Source organism: Aulonocara sp. 'chitande type north' Nkhata Bay, linkage group LG9, assembly GCF_057382095.1.
Source record: "Aulonocara sp. 'chitande type north' Nkhata Bay isolate Kocher_YH1m ecotype deep benthic linkage group LG9, A_spYH_male_GT1.1, whole genome shotgun sequence".
Classification (NCBI taxonomy): domain Eukaryota; kingdom Metazoa; phylum Chordata; class Actinopteri; order Cichliformes; family Cichlidae; genus Aulonocara; species Aulonocara sp. 'chitande type north' Nkhata Bay.
In genome coordinates this window covers 10938147-10952729 of record NC_141352.1, presented here as the reverse complement: position 1 = coordinate 10952729, position 14583 = coordinate 10938147, and the positions used below count along the sequence as shown (strand labels likewise).

Here is a 14583-nt window from a genome sequence, read left to right as displayed (position 1 = left end):
CTTCTGTTCCACGTGAAGGGATTTTCCTTAATGCAGGAGAAATTATCTCCACGAAAAGGAACAGTTTCGGCCATCGCACAGTGGAACAAATTCTCTTCTTAAATAAAAATGAAAAAGGGTTACCTTAAATGCATCATGTTTTTAATTTGCAAGTTCATAAGCATTTTCCATTTCACAATCAATTCTACCCCCAGGTCAAAAATATGTCTGGGAAAATTTCCCTAATATAATATTATTTATATATATATATATACCCGTCTAGCGGTTAATTGCATAAGTGCATGGAGGCGGGACCTCACAGCAGAAGCATACTCCATAATGTGTTGTACATTATCATATGCATATTATATGTAACGTGGTATTTTTCAATTATTGTATTTACCAACATCAAGAAGTCACAAGCAAAGAAAGACCACACAATGGTGCATGTTTAAACAAGGAGAGTTTACTGGTCGAAATTATTTATTAAACAAATAAACCACATTTTTTTAACCACCAAAAAATACACGTTCAAAGCAACACAACAGCGGCCCAATATCAGACAGAATTCCACTCTGTAGAGTGAGTGGGCAATCATAATGAAGCAGTTGGTTTTATTTTGTGGATTCAAGCTGCTCTTCGTATTTTTGGCCACCAGATGTCACCAGAGAGGACTGTGTTGAAAAGCTCCGAGTAATGAACCGTTTTTCAATACAAGCTTCAGAAAGCTTCATTTGGCCATCACTAGAAAACAGTGTTAGGATGGTGGAGCGGACAGGGGTGCTTGTAGATGGTGAGTGTAACTGGTATTTTGATTACTTAGCTGGAGTAGAGTTTGGCTTTGAGGGACAAGCTGTGAGTATCCAGGTAAGTTAATGGTATGAGCTGGTTGACCTGAGTTCCGCTGTGTCCGAGAGAGTAAGAGATGGCTGGAGGGCAGGCAGGTAAGGATCCGAGAGGTTTCCAGATTGGAGAGATTGTCCGAGAGAAGCTGGCGCTTAAGGTAAGTGACATGGAGAGTCCAGGTGAGTTGAGGTAGTTGAAAAACTGGCAGTGAAGGAGAGTCAATGTGGAGCTTAAATCCTCAATCTGATTACCCAGAATGAGCTACAGGTGTGTTGGACTGCAGGAGAGACAATGGCCCCTGTGTTGGACCGAGGGCACAGCCAACTCTGCTTCTCTGGCTGGAAACAACAGGGGTTGGTAGCCTAGAGAAACTTCAAACGGAGGTAAACCAGTTGAAGCAGAGACATAGTAATTGTGTGAATATTTAACCCATAGTAGGTGTGTAGACCAGGAAGCTGGATTATGATTAATGACACAACAGAGGGTTGTTTCTAATTCTTGATTGAGTCTTTCTGTTTGACCATTTGTTTGAGGGTCAGGACTGAGATTTACATGATAGGAGGATAAATGTGCAGCGTACCTGTGGCTGTTGTCTAGCCTGATCAAAACCACCTAATTTAACCTGAAGATTTATCAGCACACAACACTTCTCGCAGGAGAGAAAGGAGGCGTGAATGGCATTTGCCACCCTGTAATTGACTTAGCCAGCCATGTAAGAAACAGAGAGAGAGCAGAAAAGAGTGAGGGCAATAGAGAAAGCCAGAGAGAAAAGGCAGTGGCGAGTGAGTAGCCCATCCGGCTACACTAGCTAGGCTCAGAAGCAGAACCTTTCAAAGAGTTCAACAGGTTTATTTATATTCACTAAAACCAAACACAAGACTTAGGGGTTACACCTAAAAGGAGGGGGCCACAGGAAGGGAAGAAAGGGGAGGTCCACACATCAAAATCACTTGGGAAAGATTTGGATACTCTCTCACAACACACCTATGGAACACCGGGAAGACTGACACACAGGGGAAAACGGTAAGTAGCCAGAAACAAGAAGGGAATCAAATACCCAAGAGGCTGGGACTTTACTAACGAGGCAGGTCAACAATCCAGCAAGGACTGACCGTCAGCCACTGCCAAGAAGTGGTAGCTATCATTCATTAGTAACAGGTGGGCAATGATCCTTAGGTGTGCTGGGCAGGGAGCTGGAATGAGTCCGGGCCATGATGTAGACACCAAAACAAACAAAGAATGACAGAGAGAGACAGAGCGAGAGGCACTGAGAGAGTACACAAAGGACTTAGGGACCATTACACTTTGTGCCCTGTGTAGATTAGAGATAATCCTAAATACATTTTAAGTTGTGCATCCAACTCTTAAAGAAATAAAAGGAATGTCTTCCCAGAGTGATGATTCTTAGAGGGAACACGTGTGCTGTCATGACAGAAAGTTGGATAGTGATGTTGAAATACCTGTAACACCTTGGGTGGGTTTCTACAGAGAATGTTTTCACCTCATTATTGTGATAACCAGAAATATTAAAGATGATTAAAGGTTAAATGTATTAAAGCTATTGCGTTTCAGCTGATGTTTTGCATTTTCTTCAAAACATGGTTCAGTAGTTAAGTGTTTGAGTCTGCTGTTTTTACTACAGAAGTGTTTAACTATTATTTACATGTTCTTTTAATATGTCTTTAAATATGTTTTCCCAGTCCTGTGAGGACAGACTTTGAAATCCAAAGAAAAAGTAATGAAGCAAATCAATTAAATAGCCAAGATAACTTAAAGAAAGTTCAGTAAATGTTTGAGAAACTATTAGTAGAAGAGTAAAAGAAAAAAGTAATATGAATAATATTAAGCCATTACGATTAATATTAAAAAAAAAAAAGCTTGATCCTAATGATTGGGAAGCAGTATATTAGAGGGGTTTTATGTACATAGATGGATACCTAGAAACCTGTTGATACAGGTCATCTAATATTCTCTCATTCAAACAGGCAAAAAATAATAATGAATGAAGAGGTTGAACATTTGGTTCTGACATTGTCATCTTAGGATAACAAATAACTGATGAAAGTTCTGTGATTGCTAGTTTTTATTAGGCCAAAAGCATTACAAGAATAATTGTCAAACAATAATGAGCCTAAAGGGAAATTTTTGTTATGTTTTAATACAAACAGCCAGAGCAGAACAGACCCAAAATAAAGACTTCTCATTAGAAACCGAAGTCCCCATTCTTTAAATCAGAAAATGATTCACAGTCCCATTTGCATAAAATATTTAATTGACTAAATTTATCTTGTGTCTCCCAAATTTACAACTAAATTTAAACACTGTAAACTTCAGCTCAAACATAACCACCACGATTTGATGCTCACATACAAATTAGAATAGATACAGAGACAATCAATACTTATAATAGCACCGCTTATATTATGATTATTATATAACAATGATGATCATATGATCATTATTTAACTTTCACATACTTTATTCTTCAAATTTAAAAGACAAATTCACTTAATCAATACTATTTTATTTTATTATTTTTTTCATGGGAAATCAACACAAACTATCTACACACCGTGTGTCATCATGAACAAACTGTATATTTCGTGTAGGTAAAACAAAAGCTGTCCTATTCAGAATAGAATAATTACAATTAACCACAACACTTTAATCTTTCCCCAGAATGATGCGAAAAAGTTTGATACGTTTACACAACGACTCAGTGAACTTGTACTGCTGCAGTGTTACTCCCTTTTTGCGTGCTTCCTCCACCTCTTTGAACATGGCGTCTGTGTAGTGGGTGCCCTTATTTACTGACACCATTTTGTCGATCTTTTTGATGAGCTCCACCAACTGCTTTCTGTCTCTGCTGGTGTTGTCAAAGACGTGGTACCTGTTTCCACAGCTTTGGATGATGCGTTTAAGCCCTGGCTCAGCGTCACGTACATACTGCTCTATGGTTATGCTTCCAAGATCACCACCTCGGGTGAAGAGCACAATCATGTACTTGTTTGCCTCGGGGCCAAACAGCTCCTGCAGGGCTTCCACTGAGTTTTTTTCTTCTCTCGTGAATCGGCCGATTTGGATGACCAACAGGAACACGTGAGGACCGGGACAGGAAACTTCAACACATTTGACGATTTCACTTTTGATGAACTCATCTGATTTTGAAGTGTCCAGGATCCCTGGTGTGTCTACAACACTAATTACTCTCTTCCCCCACTGTACCCAAGCTTTTTGACAGAACTCAGTCACTGATGCAGATAAAGGACAAGATCTGAAACGCTCATATCCCAGGATGGTGTTCCCAACAGCACTCTTGCCCACACCAGTTTTTCCAATCATCACAATCCTCAAATCAGGACCTGAAACACAATTCACTAACTCGATTTAACCCATGTACACAAGAGTTTTACAAGAACCAAAGTGAAACTGAGAAGTTTTGACATTTTTCAAAGGAAAGTAATTAAAGACACAATGATTAATAATAAGTCTTACCTGCTGGAACTAAAGCCATGTTTTCTCTTCACTGTTGTCACTGCACAGGTGAGAGATGAATGCTAAAACTGCTCTGCCACAAGTTGCTTTTTATAGCTCAACAGATGACACGCCTCCTCCAGTATTATACAGTCAGAGAACAGCAGTCTGCAGGCTTTAGACAGAGTCACACAGAGTTATGCTTCAACAGACCGAACAACTTCCACTTAATGTAAGTTGTGCTTCTACATGTATTTGCTTTGTAGCAATAAAAAAAAAAACAATTTAAAATCAGTATTTAGAGAAAATGATTCTGATTTTTCTGATTTTAGACAAAAGTTATTTTAACATTTGTAATGATAAATATCTTAAGAGACCTTTGTTAACAACAGGTTTAAGATTTATGTGAATCATCTGAAAACAACTGAGATATACTAAGTTGTTAAATGAGGATACTTAAACAAAAAGGAAGAGTTCAGAGTTGTGCTGGCACTGACATTTGAACCCACAGGTTATTCGTTCAAATCCTGCATCATGGGAAGCTTTTTCAGCATATTCAGAAGCAACGACACTAAAGACAGACAACCGGCGGCACTGAGGTAAAGCTAAAGTTGAGCACTTTTGATTTAGCTTTAGCATGTAAATCAAGTTGTGAACGTAATGTCTTTACATGGGTAAATGTATACTATGAAATATTTTATAAATGTAGCTTATAGAGACACTCTGAAATGTTTGCATACTATTATAGTAATAATTTTTAATGAAACAACAACCAGCTTCCTGATGAAGTTGTATTTCTTCTATATCTAACTTGTAGTTGGGACCGTGGATCACAATGTATATCAAGACCGCACACTAATGAGGCAAAGACAGGTAAACCACAATCTCTTTTAAGTACTATATAAAGCACATATTAGTGGGTTACTCAGTCAATCAGCATTGTTTAGATGATTTCTCAAACAAAGAGCACTTAATGAAAAACACAGCAATAAAGATTCACTAATGATAACCGCATTCTTTTTGTATTTTAATAGTACTGTACAAGATTACATTGATTACTTTTTTAATGTAGCATAATAAGTTTTCACTTACATTACTATTGGTATACATCTATGCAGGACGACACACTGGCACCACAGTGAACCTTGTTCTTTTGGGAATGGCTGGGACTGGAAAGAGTGCCAGTGGGAACACCATCCTTGGACAGAAACACTTCATTTCTACACCCAGTTCAAAGCCGGTCACCACAAATTGCCAGAATGTACAAACTGAGATCAGTGGTGTAGACGTAAATGTGATTGATACCCCAGATATGTTTGATGATGACATTGCTCCATCAGTTAGGGGCAAACATGTGCAAAGGTGCAAACAACTCTGTGAATCAGGACCATGTGTGTTTGTACTTGTGATGCATGTGAGCAGATTTACAGATGGTGAGAGAGACATCATGGAAAAGTTAGAAAAAGCTTTTGGGAGGGAAGTTAGAGGACGAACAATCATCCTGTTCACCCGAGGAAACGACTTGCAGCAGGCGGGAATGGGCTTGGAGGATTTTCTTCATTCTTGCCAACCTGATCTGAAGAAAATAGTTGAAAAGTGTGGAAACAGGTGTGTTCTCTTTGAGAACAACAAATCAGGTCCTGATCAGGTTGAAAAACTAATGAAGGTGGTAAACACAATACTCAAAGACCAGAATAATGTATAACTTAAAGTGCTTGGAAAAGATGTTTTTTTGTTGTTGTTTTTTAATTTTCTCCATTTAAAGCAATGCATTGTCAGGGATTGTAACATCTAGTCCTTTTACTGAATCATATGAATTACCATACAGACAAGAAGAGAAGAATGACCTTTTATGGTTTTCTATGGAGTTTTGTCAAATGAGGCAATGAAAGCTTGTTAACCTTTGTAAACTGGAAAAACAAATTCAATAAAGCTAAGATTTTTGTGTCCCGTTGTTCTTTTCCAGGATTCAATCCAATTCAGTTTTATTTATATTGTAAGGCAGTGGTTCCCAAACTTTTTTGCTAAATATTGGTAAAATCTGGGAACTAAATGGGCCCCAACTGGGCAAAGTACACAGAAACCCACCCGGGCCCCATCTTTCAAGTTTTTTGTGGGTACCATGTGGGTACCACATAGGCTAAAAAGTGGGTTTTAAGTGGGATTTGTCAGGGTCTCTGAGCAGTTATGGACTTGATAATATGCATATATGATAATATATGTATTTTGTTATTGCTGTCCCTCGTTCTCCCTGCTTGTAGATATATGTGTGTATGTAGGTGTGTGTGTGGCCCTGGCAGGTGATTGGCCACACCTGAAGTCTGTGACACACCTGCAGCTGATCAGGCCTCGTCAGAGGAGCTACTTGAGAGTGTGGTGGAGCTCTCTCCGATGTGGGATCATTGTGTGATTTCACGTTAGGCTCTCGGCCAGTCAGTATGATTGGTCTTCCGCACTGTGTGTGTGTCTTACGGCTGCCTGTTTGTTATCTCCCCAGGAGAAGTGGGGAGACGAGAGGACAGCCAGCACAGGGTGCTCAGACTTCACAAGGAGCGGGGAGAAGGGACACTGACACTGGGAAGAAGACACGTAACGGGAGTCGGGAACGCACTGAGGATTTATTGTTATTTTTCCATGCCACTGTAAATAAACGCACTGCTAAGCACACAGAGCTCCGCGCCTGGGTCCTCATTCCTCACTTCCCCCTGGTTGGCCATCGCCGACCGTGGCAGAATGATCCCGCCAGATGGACCGAGCAGACTTTCGGAGAGGTTCAGGAGGGAGGTGACAGACAAAGTAAATCGTCTGTGTGACCTGTGGCTGGAAGCACATGCGGAGGATTTACGTCGTGCTGTGGAGAAGCGGTTGCAGGGAACGCTAACTTGTTTTCCCTGGGTGTCGGACATCTTTTTCCGATTGTGGCGGATTTTCTGCTTAACACTCTCCACCTCTATTCTCCTAACCAGGGTGCTTTCCAGCCCAACCAGCTGGTGGAACCTCAGCCTGACGCGCCGGCCCTGGCATCGTCAAAGAAGCGACGCTCCTCACCGCAGCCAGATTCCCGGACTTTTCATCAGCCGGCTGCTGAGTTATATAATAACTCCACCCCCCACCGAGGCACAGCTGGCGCTGCGCATGTAAAAAAAGCGAGTAAAGCATGCCGGTGCTAGCACTAGGCTAAAGGCTAACCCTTTCCAACCAGCACTCCCATCCATCCTGCTCTCTAACGTTCGCTCCTTGGACAGTAAAATGGATTATCTGTGGCTCCAGCACTCGAGCCAGAGTGAGTTTAAAAATTGTGTTTACATCCTCACGGAAACATGGCTGAATGCGGACATTGCTGACTCGGCTATCCAGCTAACCGGGCTAGCATGCTATCAAGCCGACAGAAAGGCTCCTTATCTGGTAGGAGCCGGGGTGGTGGTTTCAACAAACTATCGTGCATGAACTCTGCTGAAGTGAGTCGCCACTGCTCAACTCCAGGTGGATTTTTTTAAATTGTGAAGTGTCGCCCTTTCTACCTACCAAGAGAGTTTTCCTCGCTACTTGTAATAGCAGTATATCTTCCACCAAATGCTAATGTTAACTTGGAACTAGCAGAACAGTCTCATGCTATCAACAAGGTGCAGACTGCGCACCCAGAAGGTTTCTTTGTCATATTGAGATTTAAATATATATTGTTAATGCTTATTTTGTCAGGTTAGGGCTGTGTGCAGACAGGAGTGGTGGTAAGGAGGACCCAAAGTGCAGACGCTCTGAGGCAAAAGTGTACTTCCAAAACTCAGCTTTATTGCTGGACGGCAAAAACGTAACAAACCCAAAAGTACAAAAATAAATTTACACAGCAAGATGAGAGTAGATTGCGACACGGACACAAAGAAACACAGGGCTTAAATACACAGAGGGAACAATCAGGGAATGGGTAACAGAAGGAAAACACAGCTGGGGCAAATCAGGCCTAACGAGACAAGGGGAAGCAAAACCAGATACATTAACATCAGACAAGGACCTTCAAAATAAAACAGGAAATATGACACAGACTGAACTAAAGACACAGACTCACATGCAGGCACTGCAACAGAGGGAACAGAGATGTGGGACCAGGGCAGACAGACACTGACTGGACACGGGGATATAGCAGACCAGGGAGACAGCAACTAAGGATTACACAGAGACAAACCATAAGACATAACTCTGACACCTGAGGTTATATTGCCTGTTATTCTAACAGCCCGATCACCGTGTCAATCAGCTTTTCCACTTCCTGTGAACTTGACCTGCTGTTCTCAAAGAGAACACACCTGTTTCCACACTTTTCAACTATTTCCCTCAGACCAGGTTGGCAGGAATGCAGGAAATCCTTCAAGCTCCTGCCTGCTGCAGGTCGTCTCCCCGTGTGAACAGAACGATCGTTTTTTCTTTAACTTCTCTCCCAAAAGCTTTTTCTAACTTTTCCATGATGTCTCTCTCACTATCTGTAAATCTGCTCACATGCATCACGAGTACATACACACAGGGTTCTGACTCACAGAGCTGTTTACACTTTTTTTACATGTTTGTCCCGAACTGATGCTTCAATGTCATCATCAAAGATGTCAGGGCTATCAATCACACGTACACGTAAGTCATTCATCTCAGTTTCTGCCACCTGTGGTGACCGGCTTTGAACTGGGTTTAGACATGAAGCTCTTCTCTCCGAGGATGGTGTTTCCACTGGCACTCTTTCCAGTTCCAGCCATTCCCAGTAGAACGAGGTTTACTGTGGTACCAGTGTGTTTCCTGTATTGATGTATGGCAATAATGATTTGATAGTGTGGCAGGATGAATGTTATCCCTCGGTCCAACCCACTTTCAGCCTGGCCCATTAGGGGGCGCTGGTATAAATAGTGGCCATTTGAGTGTCTCTGGGTCGCTTGCCTGTGATCTCCTTTTTGGTCACCTGACTTCCTCTCGGTGTGGTAGAGATCATTTGTGGGTTACTCCTCTGAAGTCTCCATCGTGGCTGGTCGTAGCTATAGAAGCCTCCTGAGCTATTCTGCTTACGTTCTATGACACGGCTTACTTGGTACGTAATTAACTTTTGTTACGCTCTCTGCCTTCTATTGTTCTTTTATAGTAATTATTTATTATGTTTCGCAGGAAGTGTGGACCTTAGTTTTGCGCCAAGCTACGCGAACTGAAGTGCTGCTGTTTTGCCTTGCTGTGCTTTTACCGTCTGTTCTCGTTGTGAGAATTCTTTCCCTGCTGCTGTCAGCTTTTACAGTGGACGTCGGCGTGGACAACGGCCATATGCATGCCGGTTATTGGAGTCAGCTGGCGTGCATATTGATTGACTGTTAACTTATCGTCGTGTGGACGGCAAGTTGGAGCAGTACGGCGATTCCGTTTGCTCCAGATTTTAGAGTTTTATTCAGATTGTATGTTTTATTGCTTTTTGATTTGTAGTTTGGATTTTTGTTACACCACTGGTGGGAGGCCCTTTTTCTAGCTGTAGATCACCAGTGTGGTCCTGCAGTTGGGTTATCCCCCGGTGCTACACATTAGTTTGTTGTAATATATTAACATTTTCTTTGTTTCTTTTATTCAGATGCGGAGTGCCAACGTGGAGGAGACTAGGGTGCCTTGGTGGTGGGATCCCTTGAGTGTACACACCTGCCTTGTCTAGTTTATTAGTGTGAGTGTGTGATAGTGTGTTGCACTTGTGTTTTGGTGTGTTTTCTTTCTTTAGTTGTGTGTGGCATCCCTGCCCCTCCACTGGTAAGCCTCAGCTCTGAATACCTTTTTAAGCATATTTGTATTTGAATATTCATGATTATGTTTTTATTCGGTGTTTTAAATAATTACCAATAAATTGTCAATTTGTTTATTATTGAACCTCGTCTCTGGATTGAGTATAGCGAACCTAAGTGCCTTTTTGGTGATTTAGTGTCATTTCCAGTATTCTCTGGGTGAAATTCCCAGGGTGGCGTTGTCGTTCTTTAAAACTGAAGAGTATTTACTTTATATCCCAACCTCGTCTCGCCACATAGTAATCAGTTGTTATGCTATACAATAAATAAATGTGAAGCTGCATTTAACCACAGTAACTTGGCTAGCATCAGTAGACCTTTCTTGCAATATTTTGCTTTCTGTAAGTTCAAACACATCAGCAAAGCACTGGTCTTACTTTTTAAACACTTCTTGGGGTCAGTGAAGAAATCTTTGCCATGACTGCCACCTGAATTAAAGGTCATATAAAACTTACTACTTCAGTTAAACAATCCACCTTCACTGAACACTTCACCTTTTAATATATTAGTAAGATACTGATACTGTGTAAGATGGGGTTTACCTGTCTTTGGCATGTTTGACATAGTTTGTAATCCATGGCCGCTGCTAGAATTGAGTAAACAAGTCAGACTTTTCTTATAAAATACATTTCCAAAATATTCCAGAGTAACATTATAAACTGTTAAAAAGAATGTGCTTTAAATCTGGTTTCCATGAAGTTAACTCTGACAATCAGTCAGTCTCTACTTTCAGTTTAACCTGTTATCTGTTGACTCAGGTCGTCTGTGTTTAGCCAGTTTGTCCAGTTCACTGAAAAGCTGCTGGATGGTGCAGGATTTGAAACAGTAATCTGAGGGTTCATGTGTCAGTGGCAGCACGACTGTGAACTCTTCTCTTGGTTTTCCAGTTTTCTTGCTCAAATCTTCTATTTGCTTTCCCACATTTTCTGGTGAAAATCCATTCTTACAAAATAGTTCCTGTATGTCATCACAGAATATGTCAAAGTCAGGTGTACATGTGATCTCATATGTTATATTGGTTCTCATATTGGTTTCTCTCTCTTGCTCACTCTTGCTCCTGTCACACTGCCTGGGCGAACCTCATGTTGAGCTCCCGCCTTTGCCTTGAAGTAACATTCGTTTCTGTGTATAGATTCCCTGGACCAGTTTTATATCCTGATCCCTGGACCCCTGAGCGTGTGTATTCACTCTAAAAAATAATTCAGAGGCTTAGTAAATATCACTATAAATATAAGTTAGATGAGCGTGATAAAAATCTATGAATGTCCTTTTAGTAATTATTTGAGTGTGAGAAGTTGAAATAAATGTCTAAAATGTTAACGTATGTGTTTTTGTTAAATTAAGGTATGTATTTACATTTATCTCAGACAGGAAATTCAGTATGTGGTTCACAGAATACCTTCTTTGCGTGTACTTAATATTTTTGTTTAAGATTGAATCAAAATATTTGAGAAATATGTATCTATACTCATCAGTATCTTGTACTAAAATCATTAATTATTCAAATATTATTTATTGTACCATGAGCCTTTTTCATTGTTTTGTTCATTTTGTTTTTTAAATACTCTGAGCTTTTGTGTTTGCTCTCCTGGTTTGCCATTTATCCTTCAATGTTAGGGGGCGATTGTGGCTCAAGAGTTGGCAGTTCGTCTTGTAATCAGAAGGTTGCCGGTTCCAGCCCCAGCACCGACAGTCTCGGTGGCCTACTGGTGATGGTCATATTACGTAAATGGAAAATGATTTTGGATTAACAGACCATCTATATTTCAGTTACAATGACCAAGCATGTCAGTGTTATTTACTCAGTTTTTTCATGTTGGTGTAACAACTACTATTATTCATTTCAACTTTATATGTTTAAGCTTTAGTTATTCAATTGATCAAGTATATTGAACAGATTTGACTGGTTTCCAATCTACTCAATATTTTTAGGTGTAAAAATCAGTTTTAGTTTTTAGAGTGTTGGCTGTTTGGCTTGGATGTGTGTGCGAGGAAGGAATTCGCTGTGAGGAGCGAGTGGAGCTGGTCCCCTGGAATCCTGGAAGTCATTAACATATGCTTCCAAAAGGAGTTTCAGAAATGTTTTTTATACTGAATAATTCCTGAACATTTATGTAGGTTCACTGTAAAACTGTTCAAAAGTTTTACTCCACAAATAAGATAAAATGTTTAACTATTGTTTGTGCATTAACAGTCTTCAGCTTTAACTTTCCCTCTCTATCAAAAACATCCCCTGTACATGTCCTGGTAACATATTATATCTGGCTTTATATATAATTCATGTAGTTTTATATTATAAGAGGTCCATCAACTTCAAGATGGTTTACTTCCAAAGTAAAATGTTTGTGTGGTCTCTAAATGAAACTGGATTAATGCTCCTGATTGTTTTTTTCTGAAGTGTACTTAATGGTTGAAGCGAAGTTTTCTATGTATTACCACACAGTACTCAATAATAAAAGTGAACACTAAAGTACAAGGAGTGATTTATAATGTAAAAGATGTTTTGCTTTACTTGACTTGTACTAAGAGGACTTAAAATGAGATTCTTCCTGAATTTTTCTAACAGCACAGCAGCTGCTGTTAGCCCTAACCCCTGTATCTGCTCCCAAACCAACAAAAACAGAAGCCAAAAATCGCCAAAAAATCTTTAAATATAAAAAAAAAAAAAATCAAAAGGAAAGAACAATATAGTGTAGCTCCAAAAAGTTGATTCTGTTCATCTGGACGTAGTGTTTTCGGTGGGAGAAATGTTTCATCACTCATCTAAGTGACTTCTTCAGTCTCAGCCGATTGCTTGTTTCCGCAGCCTTATAAACTGTGATTCTATTGGCTCAAATGATTAAAAAGAGGTGTCAATCATGCAAATTGTAGCCAAAGTTACAGCCCCTCAGAGTTTAAAGCTCCAGAGGCCATTTAAAGGCTCCGTGCGCAGGGCAGAAAGGGCCAGCTGTGGCTAATTCTTATATTCAAAAAACAAGCTTTTTTAGACATGTTAATGAAGTTAAATAATTTCTGCTGTTTAACACCTAAAAAAATGCAACTCATATATGATGCCCAGTGTGCTGAAATTGTACATGGCTGGACAATGCCTGAATATTTATTTATTAAATGTGCTGTAATTTGACTGTTTGACTTTAGAAACATAAATCTTTGCACAGATGATGTTTATGTGTTGATTACAGAATTTTTGATTAAAAGGTGAACTAAAGCATGTTTTTAAAAGGGTTATATGCTAAATAAATAAATATATTAGGCGATGAAAAAAATCTACTTAGTTTTTCTGTGTTCTAGACTCAGTAACTTTGACACAGTAACATCTGCTGAAATCTTTACACCACTGATGAAATCTCAAGTGTTATCTTTATTTTGATTTCAGGATTGTTTACACAGAGTTTGTAATTGCAGAGAAACACTCCATTCATTTTGAGCATGTAATTTTCAAGCAGGAAGCTCAGAAAGCCATTTGGGGCTTAGCTGGATGAACTAGTTTTTCAGGATGTTTCTAATATTAGAGATATTGTTCAAATGGAGCATTAACTCATATGTGAACTGAAGAACATATTGTGGTCAATAATGACTCACAGATTCTTCACAGTGTTGCTGGGTGTGAATGCCAGCTGTTTGACAGGCAGAGGTGGACTGAAGAAACAAGAGAGGTGAACTAAAGGCGGTTTTATTTAACTTCTGATTGGAGTTACAAAAATAACTCCAATCAGAAGACAAGGAATACCAAATCTATGAATCTTCAGGGAAAACACACTGTTTAGGTTTATTTCTATGTCAGAGAAAATACTTTTAGACTATAATAACATCAGAATATCACACTTCTTAACCTGGGGCATGACAGCACGGCCTCCCATCAGAAGAAACTGTTGACTTAAAGAATAAAAGAAAAATGTCAGCTAAAATTTAATTTCATCAAGTTCATTCATGTATGTATCACCTTTAAACCTAAAGTGCTTTCACATCATAATTCTGCAAAAGCTGCCAAAGAGGAAAGTTGGAAGTCATTTCATAACAACCATATTAGTGAGTTAAATCTGTGTCTTATTAGGTGGAGGAGCACAATGAGTTTGTAGCACCAATTCCTTACTTTGAGTTGTATTTCTGTCCACATGGAGGTGGGTAAAAACACATAAACACAACAATGAAGAACAAACATAACAAACATTAAGAGAAAACTGTCTTAGAAACACAGAAAAGTGAAACAAAGGACAGCGTGAACATCAACTGAACAGAACTTTTTGCTTTTCTCCATCAAAGCATTTCATTGACAAAAGTGTTACTTTACAGACCGTCCTGAATATTTGCAGTTCATTGTTAGCTTCTCAACACAAGAGTGAATGAAAACATTTTGAGTGTAACCCACAGGTCTTAGAGGTATTTTCACAACACTATCCAACCTTTTGTGATATTTCTTTCAGTCTCATGGCAACATGAGACGAGATGTTGGTGATAGGAGACCAGGGTTGGGTCAGCTGTAGAAAGATAAGAG

The 14583-nt window shown here is 39.7% G+C and overlaps 2 protein-coding genes and 1 pseudogene across 2 annotated transcripts; 1 reads left to right on the top strand and 2 right to left on the bottom strand.

The window, feature by feature from the left end:
* The first annotated feature begins 1094 nt into the window (after positions 1-1094).
* On the top strand, positions 1095-6121 carry LOC147321673 (GTPase IMAP family member 7-like). The gene is made up of 5 exons (XM_086305100.1): positions 1095-1208; positions 4369-4531; positions 4811-4898; positions 5117-5172; positions 5418-6121. Exons 3-5 carry the CDS (start codon positions 4834-4836, stop codon positions 6002-6004), a joined length of 708 nt encoding a protein of 235 aa, XP_086161226.1. The 5' UTR covers positions 1095-1208; positions 4369-4531; positions 4811-4833; the 3' UTR covers positions 6005-6121.
* On the bottom strand, positions 3490-4339 carry LOC147321674 (GTPase IMAP family member 7-like). Its single transcript, XM_086305101.1, has 2 exons — positions 4321-4339; positions 3490-4187 (listed from the first exon to the last, which is right to left on the bottom strand). Exons 1-2 carry the CDS (start codon positions 4337-4339, stop codon positions 3490-3492), a joined length of 717 nt encoding a protein of 238 aa, XP_086161227.1.
* Positions 6122-8513: 2392 nt separating the features above from the next.
* Positions 8514-9164, bottom strand: LOC147321672 (GTPase IMAP family member 7-like; annotated as a pseudogene).
* Positions 9165-14583: the final 5419 nt, after the last annotated feature.